We start from the raw sequence: 23,697 nt of genomic DNA on the forward strand, positions 1-23,697 counted from the left end.
CTACCCTGGAACCAATACACCGTATTGATTCTAAGTCAGAAGGTAATGGGTTTAAAAAAAAAAAGACCTTATAGGCTGGGGTCCCCACCCATATCAGCATCACTCCTTTCAATCGCGTCCTCACTAGTCCTAACCAAGCCCTCTGATTTCACTCCATATTTAAAACTCCACAAACTCCATCTCGAAACATCCATTGGGTTATCCCAGTTTACATGTAACTTTTTTATGCTAGCTATTGAGATTCTCTATGCCAATTAACAACAAGTAAGTAAGAGTAGGCCTGGCACTTTCTTTTTTTCTTCCTATTAACACCTTCCAGCACCCACTGAGCTAGTTTATTATCATCAATAGGATTTACTCAGGGGTCTCTCTTTCTCCTACCAGGAAGGCTCTTGATGCTGTTGTGATGCAGTTATCTGGCCAATCTATATTTGTATCAGCTTTCCTCCACTTTCCCCACAATGTAAGCCACACAGCTTCTTGTTCCAGCCACCAGCTGGGTCAGCCTTTATACTTTGGATGTGACTTGGGCTGGCCCTCGGATAACTCGAGTCTGATACTAGAATGAAATAACACTCACAGGTCACTCAACAGTTACCAAAAAACCATTTGCTGAATCCTAGTATAGAAAGGATACTCAACAAGGAAAGTGTTCTCAACTCAGGGAAACAATCTCCCTCCCTCATCTCTATATGCAAGTGCATTGGATCAGGAAGGCAAAGCCTGGAGACTCCCTTGGCCTCTAAAGGCAAAGCCTGGTCACTCTATTGGTCTCTAACAAGTCTGAAGGACCCAAATCCGATAAGCAGGTCTTTTTATGCCTTCATGTGTCCATATCAATGACTACTCAGTAGCTAGGAGGCATAGTGGATAGGGTGCTGGTCCTAGAGTCTGGAAGATCTCTGAGTTCAAATCAGGCTTCAGACACTAGGTTTGTGATACTAGGCAAGTCGCTTAACCTCCCTTTGTCTCAGTTTCCTCATCTGTAAAATGGGGGTAATAATAGCACCTACCTCCCAGGATTGTTGTGAGGATCAGATGAGAGAGAACATTTGTAAAGCACTTAGCACAAAGCTTGGTACTTAGTAAAAAGTGCTCTATAGGGGGCAGCTGGATAGCTCAGTGGATTGAGAGCCAGGCCTAGAGACCGGAGGTCCTAGGTTCAAATCTGACCTCAGACACTTCCCAGCTGTGTGACCGTGGGCAAGTCACTTGACCCCCATTGCCTACCCTTACCACTCTTCTGCAATACACCTACTGTGTATTGACTCCAAGACAGAAGGTAAGGGTTTAAAAAAAAGAGTGCTCTATAAATGTTGGCTATTTATTTATGTATTCTGTCTATTCTGATCCTTAGCTCCCAGACCATTCAAGTCTTGGAGACAATTTCCTTGCCTTTGGGGGCTAGAACTAGACTAATCTATATTCCAGGAAGTTAGGAAACCCTGGCAGATACTGGTCCAATAGGGAGGGAGCAATAATATCTCTGTTAGCCTATAGGCTCCTTCTGGGGAAAAGACTGTTACTTTTCATTGTTTTATCCCCAGCACTTAGCTCAAGGTCACCCAATATTTCAGGCATTTTTTCAAGATTTTTAAATGAATTGAATTGAATATGTATGTGAACATTCCTCTTACACATTTTTTACATTCTTTCAAAGTGGTTTCACAACTATGATCTCATATTATTCTTACAGTGCCTCATGTGAGTGATATTATTAACATAATCATTTTGAATAAGAAGAAATTGGGGCAGAGTTCTGTGAGCTTCCTTAAAGGCTCTCATTATTTTAATTAGAAACTAAAATTTTGCTCTGTGGACTGACTCTTTCACTGGTTGAGATCCTAGGACCCTCCCCATAATTATGTCATTGAAAGTGAAACAGAAATGAGACTGATATGTAGCATCTAATTTCTATGGATTCTACAGAATCCATAGAAGTGGGGTGAATCAGTCCACAGTATGTCTAACCTGAGTGGTCCTTGAAGTAAGCAGCTCAAATACATACTAACCAAATACACCCCCTTCCTTTTCTCTCTTAATCTTCCTCTCCCCTAATCCCTCTTGTTCCTTCTTCTCTTCCTCCTCTACTTCCTTTCTTTTTCTTTCTCTCTGACTATGCATTAAGGGGGCAACTAGGTAGCACAGTGGATAGAGCACAGAACTGGAATCAAGAAGACCCAAATTCAAATCTGACTTCAGATACTTACTAGCTGTGGGACCTGTGCAAGCGACTTCACTCTCTTTGCCTCCGTTTCCTCTGCTATAAAATGAGCTTGAGAAGGAAATGGCAGACTACTTCAGGATCTTTGCCAAGAAAATCCTAAATGGGCTCACAAAGAGTTGGATATGACCAAAATAACTGCACAACAACAACGACTATACATTAAACCCATGATGGTACCATATATTGGCTTCATTGGGAGCATTCAGGGTTAAAAAAGTGACTGAACATGCAAAATATATATCATATTGATTACTGTCTGTAGGAGGGGGAGGAACTAAGAGAAGGAGAGTGGAAAGGAGGGAGAGAATTTGGAATTCAAAATTTATAAAAAATGAATGTTAAAAAATTGCTTTTATGCATACTGGGGAAAAATAAAATCTTATTCAAGAAACAAAATTGGGGCTGATCCTTGCTCTTAATGAAATTCTTTCAGGGAAATTAAATCCTTTCTGGACCCAGAATTCAATAGTTCCGTTAGTACCTAATTATTGAACACTGAATTATTTTCTTGAGGTCAAGAATAGGTCTTCTAATGTCCTTTAAGTCCCAAATATGGCATTGAGAATATAGTCCCCTGAACACAGTAGAGACTCAGTAAATTCTGCTCACTGATTCACTATGAAGGTTGTCCTTTTGCCCAAGTACTAAACATAGCACCCAGAGTCCCTGGAGTATATCAATTGCCTTGAACGGCATTCCCTAATTTTGTCATTCTTCTCACCTTACAACATAGATGATAGGTGGAGCCTTGAGGGTTGCTATCACCATGATTTATTCACTGCCTTCAAGTCATGCTGCCGGCTCTGGTAATATATATATATATATATATATATATATATATATATATATATATATATATATATATATGCACTAAAACATAAAGTTCTTTCCCCAATCCTCTGTGAGTTGTTGTTTTCTCCCTGTCACCATGCTCTTATTACATTATCAATGTATTTTAGTCCTTGCAATGTTTGCCTTTTTCATTTGACTCAGATATTTCCTTATCCTGTTCCTGCAACTCTCTTAATCAGATGCTGACTCCACTGGGGCCTCTGCTTCTAATGCTCTTTTCACAGGGCTCGAGTTCATTCTGTATTTTCCAGGACTGATTTATTTGTTACTCATTAGAGCATCTTGGGCCTTCTTGGTCCCAGTAGGTTTTGAATTGACTTCTAACATTGTCTCGGCATTTCTCCATCCTTTCCCTGCTGTGATTACATTTCATTTACACAATATTATGTGTGTATTTGTCATCATGGCACAGAAGTATCTTGGGGAAAGGGAGCTCATGTGCTCATGGGCGCAAGGGAGAGGAGGGAGGATAGAGATATTCTCAGCGCAGCACAATTACTTGACATGATATGCTGTCGCAGAAAAGGGAAATACAGCCACACAGGGACACAGTGACAGGGCACAGAGGGGGAGAAGAGAAAGAACAGAAAAGAGGTAAATGATGAGCTCACCTGAGTAGTGGGAAATAATAATAATAATAATAATAGACGTTTATAAACTACTTTAAAGCTTCTAAAACATTTTGTTTCATTTTCCTCAAAAATGACCCAGTGAGACTGGTACAATAGATACTTCCTGAGGGCAAGAATAGGTCTATTTTTCACATGAAGAGCCTGGAGTCTCAGAGAAATGAAGTGACTTGTTCAAAGTCACACAGCTAAAGGGTCTAAAGTAGGAACTGAACCAAACTCACGATCCAGTGCTCTTGTCTACTCCACCAATGGTGCCAAACTCAATAGAAATACTAAACTGTATATAAGGATGTCCAGGTAATTTGTTAACTTAGGAAACCACATATTAACATTATCTATGTTCTATTGTATTCCTTTTTTTGTTAAATTATATTATTCCTAATAAAATTTTTGAATATTTTTCAATTACATTTTAAAAAATCCTTACCATCCATCTTAAAATAAGTGGCAGGTATCCATTTCTAAGGCAGAAGAGTGGTAAAGGCTCCAGTGATGGTGAACTTTTTGGAGCCCAAGTGCCCAAACTGCAACCCTCACACCTCAGTGAGCCTCTCACCTTACCCCAGACAAGGAAGGGAGAAAGTGCTCCCATTGGGCTGCTAGGCAGAGGAGGGGTGATGACAGAAATGTCCTCAGGAGTTCATGGAGAGGCAGAAGGGCATGCCCTCTCTGGCACATATTCCCTAACACAGGACTAGGCAATTGAGGTTAAATAACTTGCTCAGAGTCAAACAGCCAGGAAGTTTCTGAGGCCAGATTTGAATCCAGGAAGATTAAGTCTTCCTGACTCCAGGCTCAGCATTCTATCAACTACAGCATCTAGCTGCCCCACATTTATTATAGAGTAGTTATTAGTATTAGAGAATAATAACTAGAAAGCTAATACAAATAAATATAAAATAAAAATATATAAAAATATTAAAAAACAAAAAAAAAACACCTTACCTTCCGTTTTAGAATCAATACTGATTCCAATGCAGAAGAGCAGTAAGGAAGGGCTGGGCAATGGGGTTAAGTAACAGGGTCACCCAGCTAGGAAGTGTCTGAAACCACATTTCAACCCAGGTCCTCCAAACTCTAAGCCTGGCTCTCTATCCACTGAGCCACTCAGCTGTCCCCCAATTACATTTTAATCTGGCACACTCAGGGAAGCAGAAATGAGCTCCATGTTTAGTGCTGTATCACAGTCCCTTGAAAGGGAAGGTGTAGGGTTAAAGTGCCGTGTTCTAGCATCTGGCATGACTCCCAGCAGGTAGAGGTTCTGCCTTAATTGAAGGCATTAGAGAATGGGCTGACACAAGAAAGGTCAGATTCCTTTAGAGTGGTGTTTAGATTTCCTGATGATGATGCACATAAAATTCACAAGCTAACTTCTTTCCACAGCACAGAATGCAATTCAACAGCCGTTATTAAGCACTTGCTCTCCAGCATGGGGTGAAGGGATGGAGGCTGAGGATAGACTGGGGGATAGATGAGCTGGCTGTGCTCGGGTCTGTCCAGAAGGAGAAAAGTGCCAAGGGGCATGCTTGCCCCAGGTAGTGCTGGCCAACTGGTCCACCACAACTTCCATACTCAGCCTCTGTTAGGCACCATACGAGATGCTGGAAATGTAAAGGCAAATTGAAACCACTCGTGCCCTCAAGGAGCTTACATTCCTCTGGAGGGGAAAACATGCACACCGGGAATAGAGAGAAAAACTAATACAAAATAAAGACGCAGGGGGACAGGGCAGGGAAGAATCTTCCAGAATGAGGTTGCATTTGAACTCAGCTTTAAAGAGAGCCAGAGACTAAGAAGCAAGGGTAAGACTAAGAAGCAAGGGTGAGGGGCACATTCCTCTCCAGATTGCCCTCCTGACTTTCTCCCTTGCCATGGAAATCTCTTTACCCAGGAAGTTGTTGTTTTTTTTGAACCCTTATCTTCTGTCTTGGAGCCAAGGCAGAAGAGTGGTAAGGGCTAGGCAACCGGGGTTAAGTTACTTGCCCAGGGTCACACAGCTGGGAAGTGTCTGAGGCCAGATTTGAACCCAAGACCTCCCATCTCTAGGTCTGGCTCTCAATCCACTGAGCTACCCAGCTGCCCTCCACCCAGGAAGTTTTTACTGAATTCCTGTATTTTCCTGGACTTCTCCCATGGGAAATGCCCTCCATCTTAACAGGCTCTCCTTCTGCCTAGCAGGTGCTTCTGATAATTACCATTTTAAGGAAGCCATCCAGGTTGGCTGTATCTTCCTTTCAAGACGGCACTTTGGATTCTCTGGACTTTTTCTATCATCTCCCTTGCTATGCCCCACACCCTGCCCTTCCTAGGCTAAAAGCACCTTTATCTCTTTCCTGCCCCCACCTTTCCAGCTTTCTTTTATGTTGTCTTCCCCCTTTGGAATGTAAGCTCCTTAAGGAGCTTTTTTTCTGCTTATACAGATATTTTGGCAGCTTGCCACTTTGGGTAGAGCACTAGGTCTGAAGTCAGGAAGACTTGAGTTCATATCTGCCCTCAGACCCTTATTAACTGGGTGACTTTGGGCAAATATTTTACCCCCTGTTTGTCTCAGTATCCCCATCTGTAAAATGGGAGTAATAATAGCACCTCCCAGTTTTAGTGTTAGTATAATTACAGAGTGCTTAGCACAATATCTGGCACCTAACCAACTCTATAAAATGTTAGCTATTATTATTACTTCCCAGGGAGATATTTGTAAAGCACTATATATGCCTGGCACATAGTAGGTACTATCTAAATGTTCACTATTATTGATATTATTCCTAGGGCTAAGCACAGTGCCTGGCACATAGAAAGGTAAAGTAATGTAGCTGAGCTGTATTTGGGGCACAAGAGATTATCTGTGCAAAGGCAGGGAGATGAGAGATGAAGGACACAAGGGAGGAACAGCCAGAAGGTCAGGTTGGCTAGAAAGTGGCATGTGTAAAAGAGAGTAAAATGTAATCATTCTGGAAAGATAAGTTGAAGACAAATTGTGAAGGCTTGTAAATGAGAGAGGAGTTTCTACTTTATATTTAAGATAACAGGGAGGCTGAAGTTTTTTGATCAGAAGAGTGACACAGCCATATCTGAGCTTCAGGCATATCTGGGTGGCAGCAGTCTGGGAGATGGTTTGGAGGGGGAAGGTGTTCAGAGGAAAAAGAAAAATAGCATGGTTCTTCAAAACCATTTTTCCCCTGACATAGTCTAACTGTGAGGTTCTGCCTTACTTTATCGTAATTAAATTAAATCAGATTATTAAATTAAATTCTGTCTGGACACAATAAGAAAGAACCATTTTAGCATCATTTCCCTTCATTTCTTTACAATTTTTTTGATCCTGGGAAGTACCAAAGGCATCCAGGTAGACCATGCCAATCAGGCTTATTTGACCTGACAACGCAGCAGGACAATAGAGGAAGAAAGGAGGGAGCTCCGGTAAAGCCATCATTAAGTGCTGAGGGTAATTATCATTTGCTTAATTGGCAGAGAGGAGCCATAGTCATCACAAATTCTAATCTCAGCACCCACACTGGGGCTCGCTTTAAAATTAGTTCAAAGACTTTTTTCCCCTCTAGAAAATATACTCGTAAAACCCCAGAGAGTGATCACTGGGTGCCTTTGCTATGTAGAGGGAAATTTTATATTATAATCACACTTCCAGGTAGTCAAAAGAAACTGCATATATGATCCACCCACAGTGAATGGTGGCTATGAGGTAGCAAGATAAAGAGACCGATGAAATGGATGGATTACCACTCCACTTGATTTTCTCTCTATTTCAATATCTCTTCCTACCAACATTTTTTTTCTAGAGATACTTATCAAAAGTCAGACTGATAGATGGTAGGGGGTAAACCTTTTCTGGGTAAGAATGTTGATGAGTAAAGAAATTAACTAGTACTAAGAGAATATACTAATTATCCACTATTTCTGGGGGGGGTTGTGCTTGGTGCTAGAAAAATTTTAAAAAGTCATCAGTTCTTGCCCTTCAGGAGTTTAAATTTTGTACAGGGATATAATAATAACAGTGTTAACCCCTGTTTATATTTTGCTTTAAAATTTGCAAAGAGCTTTACCTACATATGAGGCAAATACTATTATAATCCCTATTTTATAGACGAGGAATTAGTTTCAGAGACATTAAGTGAATTACCCAGAGTCACATATCTATTAAGAAGGATGAAGGCAAGATTCAAACTCAGGTGTTCTCAACCCAGGGGAAGCTAGGTGGCACGGTGGAGAGAGTGCTTGGCTTGGACTCAGGAAGATTCATCTTCATGAGTTCAAATCTAGCTTCAGACACTCACTAGCTGTATGACTCTGTGTAAGTCACTTAGCCCTATTTGCCTCAGTTTCCTCATCTGTAAAATGGGCTAGAGAAGGAAGTGGCAAATCATTCCAGTATCTTTGCCAAGGAAACCCCAAATGGGGTAGCAGTCAGACATGACTGAAATGACTCAATTATGAGTTCTTGACTTTGATTCCACCCATATAGCTACTATATTGTGCAGGGTTGATTCACTAGAAAGAAATAGTACAACTGAAGATAATTAAAATATTAACTTTTACCACAGCAATTTCCTCATGGAGGCCAAAGATCAGGATAGGAAACAACTATTTCCCTAGATTGGAGTTGCTTATAAAAGTAATAATCAGAGAAATGAAATTCTAGCTTTGCAACTTTCTACCTGTGTGACCTTGCACAAGGGGACACTTCATCTCTCTTGACCCTTGCCTCAGTTTCCTCATCTATAAAATAAGATTGGATTAGATGACCTTGAAGGCCCTTTCCAATTCCAAGTCTCTTAATACTGCTTCTCTGCCATTTGATAAGTTAACAAAACTACAACAGTAACATAATTAAGATGTCTTCTCTGCACTTAGATAACTATAGAGATGATCATAATGTGAAAGCTGGAAGGGACTTCAGAGATCATCTAGTCCAAACCCCTCATTTTTTGGAAACTGAGGCTCAGGGAGGTAAAGTAATTTAAACAATTATAGTCATACAACAATTCTGCCACAGGGGTGTAAATCAAACTGAAGGCTTTTTCTCCTGTATCTTGCTGTCTCTCTATTTCTGGCAAGACAATCTAGCATCTTGCAACTCTTATGGACAAGAAATTCTTTCTAATGACTAACTTTGTCCCTTTTTTATGGCAGCAAAATGAGATTTTGTTGTTGTTATATATCCTAGAAGAAAGGAAATGAACTCATCAAGGTAATACTGTCCCTTTACAGAAATCAGCTTTTTTTTGGGGGGAGGAGAATAAGGGGAGTTGTTTTCCCTTCTAAATTATATTTACTTCAATTAGATTTCTAGTTATATTTTTTGTTATCCAAATAGATTTTTCCTTACTCACAGATCCTCTTATAATCTCTCAATAAGTAACGTTAGTAGGATACTTCTTCCCTACCACTAAGTTTTTTGGTTGGTTTGTTTGCTTGCTTTCATGAAGAAGTGTAATTCAGGTGGTAGTGCCTGATTTTTCCTTCAAGTTCTCCAACTGCTTTTCCTCCTCAATATTTATGAATTAGAAAACACTCTCCGCTGAAAGCCTTGAAGACGCTGCATCTCTTAATTCCCCTAAAACGTCTCTTGAAGTTTAATAGCCTTGTGCTGTAGTCTGTGAGTCCATTTCTTCCTCTACTGATTTCTGCCCATCTGCAGCTACTGGTGACAAGCTCTCCCACCATTCTCAGTCAGGGTTGCCCTGTCAGTCAGGAACAGATCTGGTACATATTATTATGCATACAGGCTTCTGGGAACTGACAGAAGGTGATTCTCTAGTTTCCAGTGACCCTTTACCAGAAAGAACAAATACTAGTGACATCAGCTGATATTTTCAATGTTTTTCTGAGGGCAGGAACATGAAGCGGAAATCTAGTCAGTAATTATAGATATATTCACTTAGTAGCAATGCAGAAAAGAACGGAGATAGAAGAAACTAGAAATGAAATAATGTTCATAGTTCATAGCAACTTCCCCTACTATGTGAGCCCCTAGAAAACTTACCTAGTTCTAAAACACTCTCTGGGTTAGCATTTACCTCAGCAATAGCTAATAGATATCCAACAATGTATTTTTTACTAGCCAGTCAGTGAACATATTGATTCAAAGAAAAAAAAAACATTTAATTAAACAGCATAGCAAATAAAGTGAAAAGAGAAGATGCTCTCTCATGAACACATGGTGTATACTCTTCTGCAGCTTACCATACAATAAATAGGGAATGGTACATGTATATAAAGAACATGGATGACCAAGGAACACATTCAGAGGGCCTTCAAACAAAGGAAATGCCTTTGACCAGAGAACATACATGAAGGGGCACATACAAGAAGTCCTTATGGCTAGGGCACCTCCTTCCTCCAATGCTGCAAAGCCTTCATCTAAGTGATGCAGCTCTATCACTGAGTTGGGCACTTAATCTCCAGTCTCCAGCAGGTATTCCATTGTCTCTCTTGGGTGTTATATCCTAGCTCTCCCTTGTTTTGTGTAGGTGAGGTAACCCCACTGGTCCTGTGGTGGCTAAGCTGCTCCCTGCTGTTATCTTCTGGGGTCCAGTTATTTAGCCTCTGCAGAGTCTATAGTGTAATTATTTCTCTCTGCTATGGTGTAATAGCTAGAAAGCTTCTCCTTGACAGGGACAGGCTAACTCTGAGTGAATTGCCTGCAGCTATCAGCCTCTGCTCCCATTTGGCAACCAGCAAAAGCTAGCAAGAGCCTCCAGGGTAATTTTAAATCTATTCTTTTAAGCACCTTTGTCCTGGTGCCAATAATAGGTCCTTGGACCCAGGTATCTGTTGACTTGATGTTAGCAAATTCCTTTTAATGCCTGTTAAATTGCTGGTTGTGATTTTTCTACTCCCGAAACGAATTTTAGGGACAATACCCCTTAAAATCCCAAAGGAGCTATTCTGGAACTGAAGTGATAAAGCTCTCCCACTTCCCATGATTCTCCTTAATTGACATGCAAATGAAGTTAGGCATGGGAACAAAAAGGACTATATGAAACTGACAGGCCATCTGTTTCCCCCCACATGCACACGCACACGCACATACCCATCCCACCCCATTTCACATCTCTACCTTTTTTTGCATACCTGTCTGATATAAATAATTGACTACTTTTACAAACTTAGTTATTTATACTACATTTACGAGTTAAAAAATGTTTTAGATTTTTTTTTTTGCTACCACAGCATCTCATGAAACTTTCTTCCAAGAATAAAGGGATTATAATTTATTCTAATGGAAAGAGTGGGTCATATGGATGAAATCATGCATCTTCTGAAGCACTGCTTTAGTCATGAGGAAATGAGGACTGAAAAGAAATGGCCTCAATATATACTTAGAGCTTCATTAATTTTAAGGGTTTTTCTTGTTGTTCAGTCATGTCCTACTCTTTGCGATCCCATTTATGGTTTTCTTGGCAAAGATACTGGATTGATTTGTCATTTCCTTCTCCAGCTCATATTGCAAATGAGGAAACTGAGGCAAACAGTGTTAAGTCACTTGTCCAGGTCACTCATATAGTAAGTGAGGTCATATTTGAACTCTGGTCTTCCTGACTTGGGGCCTGATGCTCTATTCACTGCACCACCCAGCTCTCCACAAATGATAAATGAGAAGTGCTTTCTGAACTTCTAAGTACTATAACAGTATCAATAATTATTCTTATTACTATAAACATAAGACAAAATAAAATAGTGGTGTGTGCTTTAATATTAATGATCACTAAGACAGCTAGGTATTCTTTAAGGTATAAAAGGAAATTATAAAATGACAAAATTAAAATGTTCATGAGGGTTATGGTAGTTTTGAAAATGATAAGGTATAATCTATTTGGAAACACTTCATTTTCTTATTATAAGAATAGCACAAATGATGCAAATTATCATTTCACAAAGATCCACAAAGTCAAAGCCTGAAATTTATGTATTGTATCTGTTCCCAAAAGGATGAAAGTGAGTCTACCAATACAGAAAGTTGTGAATTATGAATATCAGTTGAATTTTCTGTGTTCCTAGAAAATGATGTTTCCATTCTCAAAACAGCAGCAGTTTGATGAAGGGAATTTCTAGCTACAGTAATAGTATCTCATTTACCTGACATTGTAGGGAAAGAATAATAGCATTTATATAAGGCTTTACTTACATTAGCTCATTTGATCCTTCATTGGCCTTGTAAGGTAGCCACTTTTTTTAAATTTCCATTTTATAGACAATAGAATGGAAAGCTCAAAAGGCTGGCATGCATCGCTCAGGTCCAAGACCTAGTGAGAGTGTGAAGGAGAATTTGGATCCAGATTGGATCCAGATTTTCTTAATTCTACATCCAGCAATCTACCCACTAAAGGTCAACTGTTTAAATCCCAGAAAATGTTTTGTCCACTTTTTGAGGGAAATTGTTTAAAAATAAAAAAATTGAAAAGCATCTTGTTTTTTAACTATCAACAAGTGTTTTTTTGTTTTGTTCTCTTTTAAGGGAAAAAGCTTTAAAATAAAAATTTCCTTGCCCTGTAAATATTTAACAGTGCATTTGTGGAGTGTAACATTTTCTTAATGACTCATCATTATGAAAATAAATCATTCAACTATCTTATCCTATAGTAATATTCCTAGTGTCTATGAAGATGAGCTATTTCTTTCTTCTTTTTTCTTCCTGCTTAGCTGCTTATTTCTACATTGAATGTATTCATACTATTAAATCTTTGTTGATTAGATTTTATATTTCCTTGATTTTAGATTATCAACTGTAACTTGTATTCATTGTCAGTGTGCTTTTAACATCTTCCTTTTCAGTGAATTACTTTTTTTTTTTTTTTTTAATTTTAAACCCTTAACTTCTGTGTATTGACTTATAGGTGGAAGAGTGGTAAGGGTAGGCAATGGGGGTCAAGTGACTTGCCCAGAGTCACACAGCTGGGAAGTGTCTGAGGCCAGATTTGAACCTAGGACCTCCCGTCTCTAGGTCTAGCTCTCAATCCACTGAGCTACCCAGCTGCCCCCCTCAGTGAATTACTTTTAATCTGCTATGGATTTATAAATTAATTTATTTAAGTAATGGGACTTTAGTACATACCCAGATCACTTAGGATGGGGACACACACTGAGACCTACTTCTTGGAAGGACTGATGTATGGTGGACATTCTTAGTTGGACTACTATGTAGGTGGAAGCAGCCCTTTCCTATTGACCGGGTAGTTGGAACTGCCTGGCACAGTTTCTCTTTCTTTCCAAGGGCAAAGGAGTTCACTCATAGCAAGAGCACCATGTGGTGACTTTGGGGTTGGGAAAAGATTGCCTCCCATCTCTTTAGGCTCTGTGGATCCCAAGAAAGAGAGCTGGGATTTTAGTCCTACTTTGTCCTTTTCATTTCTAGGTGCAGGGAGTGGCATACCCAGTCTCAGAGCTTGAGCCATGGGGACCTTGGAGTCCAAAATTCCAGGTTGGATGTTGCTGCCTTCTCAGTAGGAAAATTCTGAGAAACCAAGGTGCACAGAAAGATTCCCAGGTGGACTTTGGACTTGGAACTTGAGTGGAATTAATGCTAGGTAGGAACTGAGTTATGATGTGAACTTAATTCCCCTGACCTCCCCAGAGTTCAAGGTAGTATCCTTGGACACTGGGACTATGCCTAGTGCAGCATGGCGGGAAATGTTTGTAAGTATGTTCTGGCTGTACCTTTGAAAAAGCTAAGGTGACTGTTAAGTAGTTAAATGGAAATAGGGTGCTTAGACTCCTTAGAGGCAATAACTTAGTAGGGGCTTGAGTCAGTGGCAGAGATGAGGGATCCCATCTCCCATCTCCTGAGGGTCAGGAAGAACACTAGGGAAAGGGTGGAAATGTAACACCACTGGCCTTCAGGCAGTCAGAGCAAGACTAGTCAGAACAGAGATTATAAACGACGGCATCAAAGAGCCATCCTTTGACTAATGTGCAGAAGCTTTAGTCACTAGACTGCTGTGATACCTATATGTTTTTTTTTAAAAGCTGCTCAGAGACTGTTTTTGTCTTGTTACTACCATTAGTTGGCTATGTTTCATATAGGTGAGGCTATCAGATAATTGCCTTTTAAGTAAAGGAAATGTAAGTACACGGATCTATTTGGTACTATCATGACCTTTTTGAAATAACGATTCTTGGTCTCTGTTTATATCACTCAGCCAAGAGAGCCAAGGTGGGAAAGGTAAGTTTCTACTCATAAAAAAAACAGACTATCTCTCCTCCTCCAGTCCTTCAGATGGAAAGGTTTGTAAAACTTGGTTTTAAATCCAAAGCATAATTCTGACCTCATTAGTGTGTCATTTGCAGACAGTCCATTATTTTAAAGGTATGTAACATTTTCCTGAATTTAAAAAATGATCACAATTAAAAGTAAAACACGACTATGCATATATTAGGAGGATTTTTTTCTTCGTTGTTCAATAGTAAAGGAAATGCATGGTGGTTGTGGGCTAGATAATCTCTCATGTCCCTTTCTTCTCTGAACGTATGTTCCTTTGATTTTATAGAGAGCTTAGAATGATGGTTTGGTTTAACACAAGTGAAGCTTTGAAGGGAAGTTACAAATAGGTTGGATTGTGGAAGGGGAGAAAAATTAAACCCCATGTGTCTGCCCTTTAAATTCTTTCCTGTAGCAGGAAGTAATTGGAAAACAATATTTTTTTTTAGGTGTCAAGAATTAGTAATGAATGGCACTCCCCAGAGTTTGAAATAGTCCCTGAGTCAGGGAAATGCAGCTTAACACAATTAATTTAGAAGTTATTAAATAAGGACTTAATTTGCTGAATAAATCATTTTCACTCACCCACCTGAAGACTATTCCCATTTTTCCCCCTCAACAGCAATTTCTATAATCATTCTTTTAAGCCTTTCATGCCAAAAAACACACCCAGAAAGAAGTTGCTCTGTACCCTTAGGCTGCTTTCACCTCATTTGCCTTTATGCCACAAACACACTATTAATTATAGAAGAACTCATCTGGCCTGGGAAGAGACTTCTACCAAAGGGTCAATACTGACATGGAAGACCCAGCTGGGGAATCTCGTATGTCTTTCACCAGTGAAATTAGCTGAACATCCAAGCTTCATACTGACAAAATGGCAAACCATGTTTAAGCAAACAAGTGTGAACATGTCACCATCACTGAACACATCTAGACATCTATGTATGTGGCTTGATATTAGAACATGAAGATTCTGATTAGGGTTGCTGTCAACATGTAGAGGTGACTGAAAAACCTTAAGTATACATATGTAAAACAGACTTTATTCCCCACATGTTCTCTTTACATGTGAAAAGGGATCTCTGAGGTCTGGAGGCCTTGGGGTTGGGGGGGAAGGAAGCAGTACATTTCCTCAGCTTTGTGACTTGTACCAGTGTGAAGATTCTGGAATTGCAAGTCGATTCAAACTCATCCTTCTATTTTTGGCCGAACTCTAGGTGCCCAGATTATGCTTCATTCCATCCAGCTATCTACCAGGACAGTTCAGTCTAAGTAGTATGGACATCTTGTTCTCTGCTCAGCTTCCATGTTCATATTCTTCCTCTCTAACCTCACCTCCAAGCACACACTTTTTGCTTCTTGACCAAGGAATTTAGTTCCACTGGATATTAGAGAAAGGAGTAGAATATGAATTGGGAAATTCTTCCTCCCTTTCCCCCTTCTCATCCTAATTGCTCAGATCTCTCTGGAAATTCCCTTTCCCCTCAACTTTCCTGCTAATATCACTTACACTTACCCCCTACCAGCACTTATCCCACTGGATCCCAAGGAAGTAGCCCAGAGTAGCCTCTTTTCTCCTATCTTTAGGCCCTTTCCTCCTCCACAATAGCTATAAGGCTCAGGGTTTCCAGCCCCCCAGCTATAGAGTGGATGTGGCTGCTCACAACAATTCAGTAAGCAGAGAGGCACCAACTATATCCATTCCATTAAGATTGAAGCCCACTTAGACTTACCATCTGTGCTGCCATTGCTCCTTAAGGACCACCAGACTTTACCATCTGCTCAGCATTTGTACCCTCAGATCTTCACCCCACCCCCCAACTACCACAATGCCATCTACTTTAGAAATGCGTCCCAAGACCCCCTGAGCCTTGTCATCTACCCTACCACAGGAACCTAAGGACCTCTTGCTCTTTCCATTTGTCCTACAGCTAAATCTTTCCATAAGTTTTTGTCTCCCCCAGTCAAAACAAGAGCACAGGCTGTCTTGCTTTTATATTCATCCATCCATCCATCCATCCATCCATCCATCCATCCATCCATCCATCCATCCATTTCTGTGTCTGCCTCTATCTTTCACTGTAGGTCTGCTTCTGTCTGTCTGTCTCTGTTTCTCTATCCCCTTCACCCCCTTATTATTGAGCCTCCACACATTGCAAGTGCTTGATCAATCCTTTTTCATTCATCAGTGAATGCATTCAATATTACTATTGCTGAAAGGAAAGACATGATAATTTACTGCCTTATGGCTCCATTAGCGATCCCTTTAACTGCCTGGACCAAAGTGTCTTTCTCTGGCCACCACCTCCAAAATGTGTTACATCTCTGTAGTGGAATGTAAGTTCCTTTAGGGCAAGAACTTCATTTACTTTTGCTGCACATACAATAGGTGTAAAGGAAGGGGTACTTAAAAAAAGATGGGAATGAGTTGGTAGTTATGGTAATAATTATCAATAATAAATCATAATTCAAATCAAGATTTCAGCAGGGTGGAACCTCCTTCTGAGGATGTAGACTACGTTCCCTATTATTATTAAACACTTTCTTTATAACAGCCCTGGGGGCAGATGGTGCAAGTATTGTTGTTATCCCCCTTTCACAGATGGGGAAGCTAGCTCAGGTGAAATGATCTGCCTAGCGTTAGAGACCTAGCAATCTAACAGGTAGGACTTAAACACAAATTCTGTCTTCCCAAGTTCAGTGTTCTTTCCATCCTGATCACTGATATTCATATAGTAGTTAAAGTCTACAAAACACATTACATTCACTGCAGCATTTTATTTATGCAACAATCCAATGAAAAAAGAGCTACAGTTATCACAGTGGTCCCTCACCTATATCACTTTATAAAACCTCCCCACTCTCCTGTAAATCTTTTCCAAACTCTTATTAATCTACAGTCAGTGAGCCAATAAGTACCCAGAATACAGAACACAGCACTGTGGTTGATTGCCTTTTATTCCATCAGTCAATAGTCTGCTGCGATAAGTGTAACTTCAGATACAGAGTTTAAAAAATATATATGTAAATATATATTTAATATAAACAAGTTTCAAATACATATTTAAATGTATTTAAATATAAATAATTTTCAAATATATATGTTTATTAAAAAAACCATGACACAGTGAAACCTTGATAAATGAACCATGATATAGGAGGGACAACTGTGTTTCTATTTTACAATTGAGGAAACTAAGATAGAGTGAATTTAAATGACTCAGTCACACAAATATCTAAGACAGGATTAAAATTCAGGTCTTCCTGACTCCAAATGAGGGACTTTATCTATTATGTTCCAGTGCTATCATAAGTAATAGGGGCCTCTTGAGGACAAGGGGAAGGACAAATACACTGTTCTCCGTGTGTATTCCTATGTATAAAATAATAACAAAGTACCAAATGCTGGACAATGATAGCATGTTTGTGTTTCATAAGCATGTCTAAATTTCAAAAGCCTTTCATTTCATATCCATTTCCCTGTTTAACCCTAATACCTTCCATCTTAGAAGCAATACTAAGTATTGGTTCCAAGGCAGAAGAGTGGTAGGGACTACTAGGCATCTGGGGTTAAGTGACTTGCCCAGGGTCACCCACCGAGGAAGTATCTGGGGTGAAATTTTAATCGAGGCTCTTCAGTCTCTAGGCCTGGTTCTCTATCCACTGAGTCATCTGGTTACTTCTGGTTTACTTTTTTTTTTTTTTTTAATTTTTTAAACCCTTAACTTCTGTGTATTGACTTATAGGTGGAAGAGTGGTAAGGGTGGGCAATGGGGGTCAAGTGACTTGCCCAGGGGCACACAGCTGGGAAGTGTCTGAGGCCGGATTTGAACCTAGGACCTCCCGTCTCTAGGCCTGGCTCTCAATCCACTGAGCTACCCAGCTGCCCCCTGGTTTACTCTTAAAAGGACTTTAGAGGACTTCTGGTCCAATAGCCTTATTTTATGGATTAGGGAACTGAGGTCCAGAAAAGTTAAGTACTTCGGCCAATGTCACTGTGTAACTGGAATCTTGTGCCTTTGAACTATATTACCCAGGAGCCCACTTACTTCCTGTCGTTGCATGCTGACATAGATAGGAGATAAATTTGGTGGCATTCCATGTCTAGGGTTCTTTTTCTGTCCTGTGCTGGTTTTGGATAGAGCCGGCTATTTTGAGCAGGTAGATTAGCCATGGGCACGTGGTTTTATTTTGTTAAATAATTACCTTTTTATTCCTTCTAGTGATTATTAATAAATCTTATAAAATATAATATTTGAAGTTATTGTATATTAGTTTTAATTTTTACATAAATACATGATAGTGGAAGAATAAGTCCAAGCACTATTCCAATATTCTGGACTTCTGGTCCAAATAATCTGTATATCTACATATAAAGTTGCATACTTAAAAGGACTTATAATTTAGGTCTCTTCCCATTGTATGCTGGTGGCCTACGCTGATGATTTAACCATAAATATGATTAGTAAGGGTTAAGATCCTTTCTGTCACCATATACAGGGTCAGCTATATATTGCTCAGAAAATGTGTCATACGAATGGTTTTTATTTTGGTAACAAATTCATCTGCATTTTTGGCAATTTGTGAAATAAGATACCTTTTCGATGAAACTGAAGCGATCCTAGCAGACATATGGATTTTAGCATCTCCGTGGTATACATTTCTAAGCAACACTGCAACTGGATGTAAAGCCTGCAGATTTCCGGATGAATCTCACCATCTTCTGGGCTGTAACAAAAAGAAAGTAGAAAGCTGTTAATATCCTTAAGGTTTCACTTATCAAGCTTCAGAACCACTCAGGAGAAAAGTGTTACACAAGGATTCCTGAAAGCATTTAATCTATAGTATCTTGCCTTGCAAACAAATACTGCTGACACATTTCTCACTTAAAGTGTCCTTCTGACTAACAGCAACTTAGACAAGCATTCCAAGGGTTTCTTTTCTCCTTGCAAGATATAGGAAATTTCAAATAAAAAAGATTTTAAATAATTTAAATACCCAGGTATTCTAAACCTATCAATAGATATTTCTAGACTTAAAAAAAAAAAACAAATCCTGAAAAATCTTCTAGATTTCTGTTAACTTGGGAAAAACACAGAACTACTAAAGTAGTCAGAAAAACCAGTCTTTAATCAAGAAAGAGATAGTGATCAATATTGGGCTGCCACACAGAGTCAAGCGCCTAAAACCACAAAGATCCCAAGACTCTGGCAATAGTATCTCTGAGAGGGTAACCTCTAGATCATCTTCGAAGAACAATAGAACTTGGGGGACTTATAAGCCTTTTGGAGAATAAGGACAGGGAAGTATAATGGATTGACATTACCATTATTACAAGGAAAGGGGAAGCCCAGAAAGGATTATCAAGAAGAAGCTGATGCTTTACAACGGATACAAAGGAAAGGGTCCAGCCAAAGGCTGGGTACCTGAGGGAGGATTCAGATACAAACAGAACTACAAGGACAAAATGGTACTTAACATTTGATTTGGGCCTACTAGTTCCACCCAGCTAGGACCAGTAAGTCCTTAAAGTCTCTTATTCAATCTGAAATGGCTAAATCAGAAACCTCCACCTGGGAGAATTCTCAAGGGAATAGGGGCAGACTTGGGTTTCAAGTTGACAAGATGACACTTCTATGAACTACTTGTGAAGATGACTTGCTCTTCCCCACCAACTTAACAAAATGGAACCACTTGAAAACAAGTTTTGGGGGCTATTATACTGTTCTAGCCATATTTTTAAATTTTCCCTTTACATATTACTGGATGTTCCCAGAACTTGACATCCCATCGCTCTCAGCTCTGTGCTTTGGCACAATCTGTCCTCCAAACTTGGAATGTACTTCCTTCTCATCTCTACTTCTCAGAGTCTTTATTTTTCTTTAGGGGTAGAATCAGCAATTTCCTAAGGGAAGTATTTCTAGATTCCTCTACTTGGTGAATTCACCTTCCTCAAATTATTATATTTATATAAAATTAGAATTTTACTCAAGGTATCCTTCCACTAGAATGTAAGTTACTTGAAGACAGGCTCTCTTTTGTTTTTGTTTCTGTTTTTGTTTGTATCCCTAGTGCCTTGAAGCACTTAATAAAACTTCTTGAATTGAATTGAATAGCAAATAATTATGATGATTTTTAAAACAAAGTGCTTCAAAAATCAGGCTACCAGAAAGTAAATACATGAGTTTACTTGTACGAAGGTTAAGCTGCTTTACAGAGATTATATTCTCTTATGGTCAACCATCCATAACATGCTTGTTTTAATTGAGAGATACTCTTTGTGAATTGAAGGAAAAGAAAGGGGAAAAGAAGAACAGGGGAGATTGAAGGGCAGGGAAGGGGAAAATAGTAAGGGGAGGAAATTAAAAATGAAATTCTGGTTATATAGTAATTAAGCTGCATAAATAATGAATTGAGTTATAGAAATAGACTCTGGGATATTGTAATGAAATCCTCGTGGCTTTCTAAAATGAGCATGATAATTTTCCCTTCTGATTTTATTTTCTAGACTAGACATATGCTTTTCCTAATATATTTCACTCACAATGATTAAGTTCCCAGTGCTAAGGCAGGTAGAAGCCTACTCCCCCTTGAGAGTCCTGATAGAGAGAGCTACATCCAGTATGTGTCAGAGGCGGAACTGGAATTCAGGTTCCTTGACTGCAAACCTGACTCTATATCCATTATGTTACACTAGCTTTTTGTCTGTTAACATCTCTTCTTTCTGTTAACTGGCAAGAGACAAAAGTGGAAAGTGAAATGTACTCACAGTTATAATCACACTATTAGGCATAATTGGACATATTGTTTTAACCTTTTGAGTTTTAACCTTTTTAAACATGTTTTTAACATTTTGCCAGTGAGTTTCTACAGGTGCTGGTTAGGAGGTGTTTGTATAGAAACAAAATATATATATATCCCTAAATTAGTTAATTAGTTCTCAAAAAATAAAAATTTTTTAAAAGGGTGATGGCATGACAGGGTAGATAGAAGATTGGCCTTGTCAGGAAAACCTGAGTTCTAGCCCTATCTCTGACACATAGTGAGAAGATAACATAATCTTTCAGTGTCCCCAAGCACCTTTCTAAGACCAAATTGTAAGTGACTTGGAAATCCACAGTAGTGAAGGAAATTTTCACACTGGGAAATCTCTACAGTGATGAAATCACAACTCCAGACCAAAAAATAAAATAGACAGGTAAGGTAAAAGATTTGGAATCATTCAGAGGTGTCACATAAATTAGGGGGGAGAGGTTGTTTTAAATAATTTTTTCACTGCTATAAAATATATTTTGGAATAAAGCAAAAGTAAAGATTTAATTTAAGAAAGGGGGATTCCTCCATGAATTTTTCTCTAGTATAATATGTGTTTTGTTTCACATCATGACAAACATGGAAATATTATGATGATATATTATAATCTATATCATATTACCTGCCTTCTTGGGGAGAGGGAGAAAGAGAACATGGATTGCAAAATGTCAGAAAATGAATATTCAAAATTGTATCAAGGGTGTGTTGAGGTGGCTCAGTGGATTGAGAGCCAGGTCTAGAGATAGGAGGTCCTCTGTTCAAATCCTCAGACACTTCCTAGCTGTGTAACACTGGGCAAGTCACTTAACCCCCATTGCCTAGCCCTTACGACTTTTCTGGAAAGCTCAAAGGTTAGCTGGGCCACATTTCTGCTTAGGTTGCATTTTTATCTCTCAATGTCATTCATCTGAAAATGCTGACCATGTTTAATTAAATAATGCAGAGGCTGGATTCGTCTTCTGCCTTAAGTGGGTCAGTGGCAAAATATCAGATGTAATAATTTTGAAAAAGATTGTGTGTACATTTTTCTAAATTTTGGAGGCTGTCTCCTAAGGAAAAATCCAGAGTGGAGGAAATAGCTCATCCTTATGCAGCACTTCACAATCATAATTTAATGCTGATTTCCAATGCCCATTTAATAAATGAGGGAAAGCACTTCCAACCACCTGATTACATAAGTCAGAAAAAATGGACCTGTCCATAGCTGAGTGTGTGATGGGGGATGTGGGAGAAACAGGTGCTTTAACATAACTACATCCCATCTAGACCTCTGCTTGGCCTCCAGCTGAAAAGTGTAAGAGCAGCTTCCTGTCAGCTTCTGTCTCAGAAATCCTGCCCCAGGCAATACTTTGAAGCAGACAAAAATGTCTTTGGTGGGTGTCCCACTTTCTCTTTCAGTACCCTTCCTTTCAACATTTCTGTGATTAGATGCCTGTGTGCAGGGCCTTCCAGCTGCTGTCCAGCTGTCCACTGCAGGGCTACATGCTCTTACCCTTCCCTGACCATCTTCACTGTGCTGCATCTAAATTCAATAGCCCTGCATTGCTTTCTCGGGGCCTTGCTACCCTCTAAAATGATGCCAAGTGATAATGGTTAATGTACTAATTAATGTATGAGAACTGTAACAGGGGTATTCTGGAGAGAGAAAGGTTGGCTAGAGACTGGGGAATTATAGGATCCTACCCCCCAGAGCTAAAAGGGGCCTCAGAAGCCACTGATCCCCCCATCTTGATTTATTATGTAGAAATGGAGACTCAGGGGGAAGGAAAATCAAATTGTACAAGATCCCAAAGATAGTCCTCTGCAGATGCAGAATTTGAACCCCAGTCCTCTGATCACAAAGTCACTTGCTTGTTCTGTTATACGTTGCTGCTTCCCAAGGGGCACAGTTTTCAATACACTGACCCTTCGGTGTTCCTCAAAGAAGCTTCCATTAGCAGCTGCTTACTTCACTTCATGCTGCCTCATGTAATGTACTTTTTCTTTTTAAAAAAAATCTTTACTTTCTGTCTTAGTAACAACTCAAGACAGAAAGGCAAGGGCTAGGCAAATGGGGTTAAGTGACTGCCCAGGGTCACACAGCTAGGAGGTATTTGAAGTTAGATTTGAACACCGGTCCTTCTGACTCCAGGTCTGGCTTTCTATCCACTGTACCACCTAGCTGCCCTTGCAATATAATCAACAGCTAATATATAGAGACAGTTTGGAGGTTTAAAAAGCACTTTGTATGTTATCTGTTTTATACCGTGTGCATAGATAGACAAGAAAATGCTAGATATATTATTAAAATAATGGGGCACACCCAGCAGCTAAGGATAACATATTAAGCAATATACTATTTCTGTTTTAAGAGTTTAAAATATAGGAGCTCTTCCTAAAATGTAATTCAGTACTTCAAAAGATCTCCAGTTTTATCATCAGGGATATCCCATCATTGATGCAGACTATATGCCTCTGTTCATTAGCGGGTGGTTTCCTGGTTTGTTGTGGCCACAAAAGCTCATTACCTGGTTACTGATCTTTTGGAGATGAGAAAGGTCAGAAACAAATATATGTGCCAGGGACATTGCTAAATGGTTTTTGCTATTATTATCTTGGGCAGTCCTCCTAGCCCCCTGGGAAGTAGGAATGATTATTATTCCCATCATATAGCTGAGGACACTGAGGCAATGGGGACAGGGGTAAGTGATTTGCCCAGTTTTACCTAGCTAGGAAGTATCTGAGGTCAGATTTGAACTCAGGTCTTCCCTGACTCCAACATCAATCCACTAGACTACCTAGCTGCCTCACTGAGTTTAGCTAGACTAGTCTTCAGCTTAAAGAGCAAAGACTAAGGCAGCTGGGACTTCAAGGACAGCATTTGACATCCACACCACAACGAGGCAGTGGAGGAGGACCTTAGTGGACAATTCCTAAAATATACAACATAGATAATAATGAAAAATAGCTTGAAGATA

The 23,697-nt window shown here is 39.5% G+C and overlaps 1 protein-coding gene across 2 annotated transcripts in view; it reads right to left on the reverse strand.

The window, feature by feature from the left end:
• The window catches only part of LOC123231463 (regulator of G protein signaling 7 binding protein), a 127,653-nt gene that overhangs the window by 36,501 nt on the left and 67,455 nt on the right, over positions 1-23,697 (reverse strand). Inside the window, exon 3 of one of the 2 annotated variants that reach the window (XM_044657720.1) lies at positions 18,525-18,655. In XM_044657720.1, coding sequence (XP_044513655.1) covers positions 18,525-18,655 — 131 coding nt within the window. Of the gene's footprint in view, positions 1-18,524; positions 18,656-23,697 lie in introns of those variants that run through there. The other variant, XM_044657721.1, reaches the window with a different exon arrangement.

This window comes from Gracilinanus agilis, chromosome 1, assembly GCF_016433145.1.
Source record: "Gracilinanus agilis isolate LMUSP501 chromosome 1, AgileGrace, whole genome shotgun sequence".
In the NCBI taxonomy this organism is placed as follows: Eukaryota; Metazoa; Chordata; class Mammalia; order Didelphimorphia; family Didelphidae; genus Gracilinanus; species Gracilinanus agilis.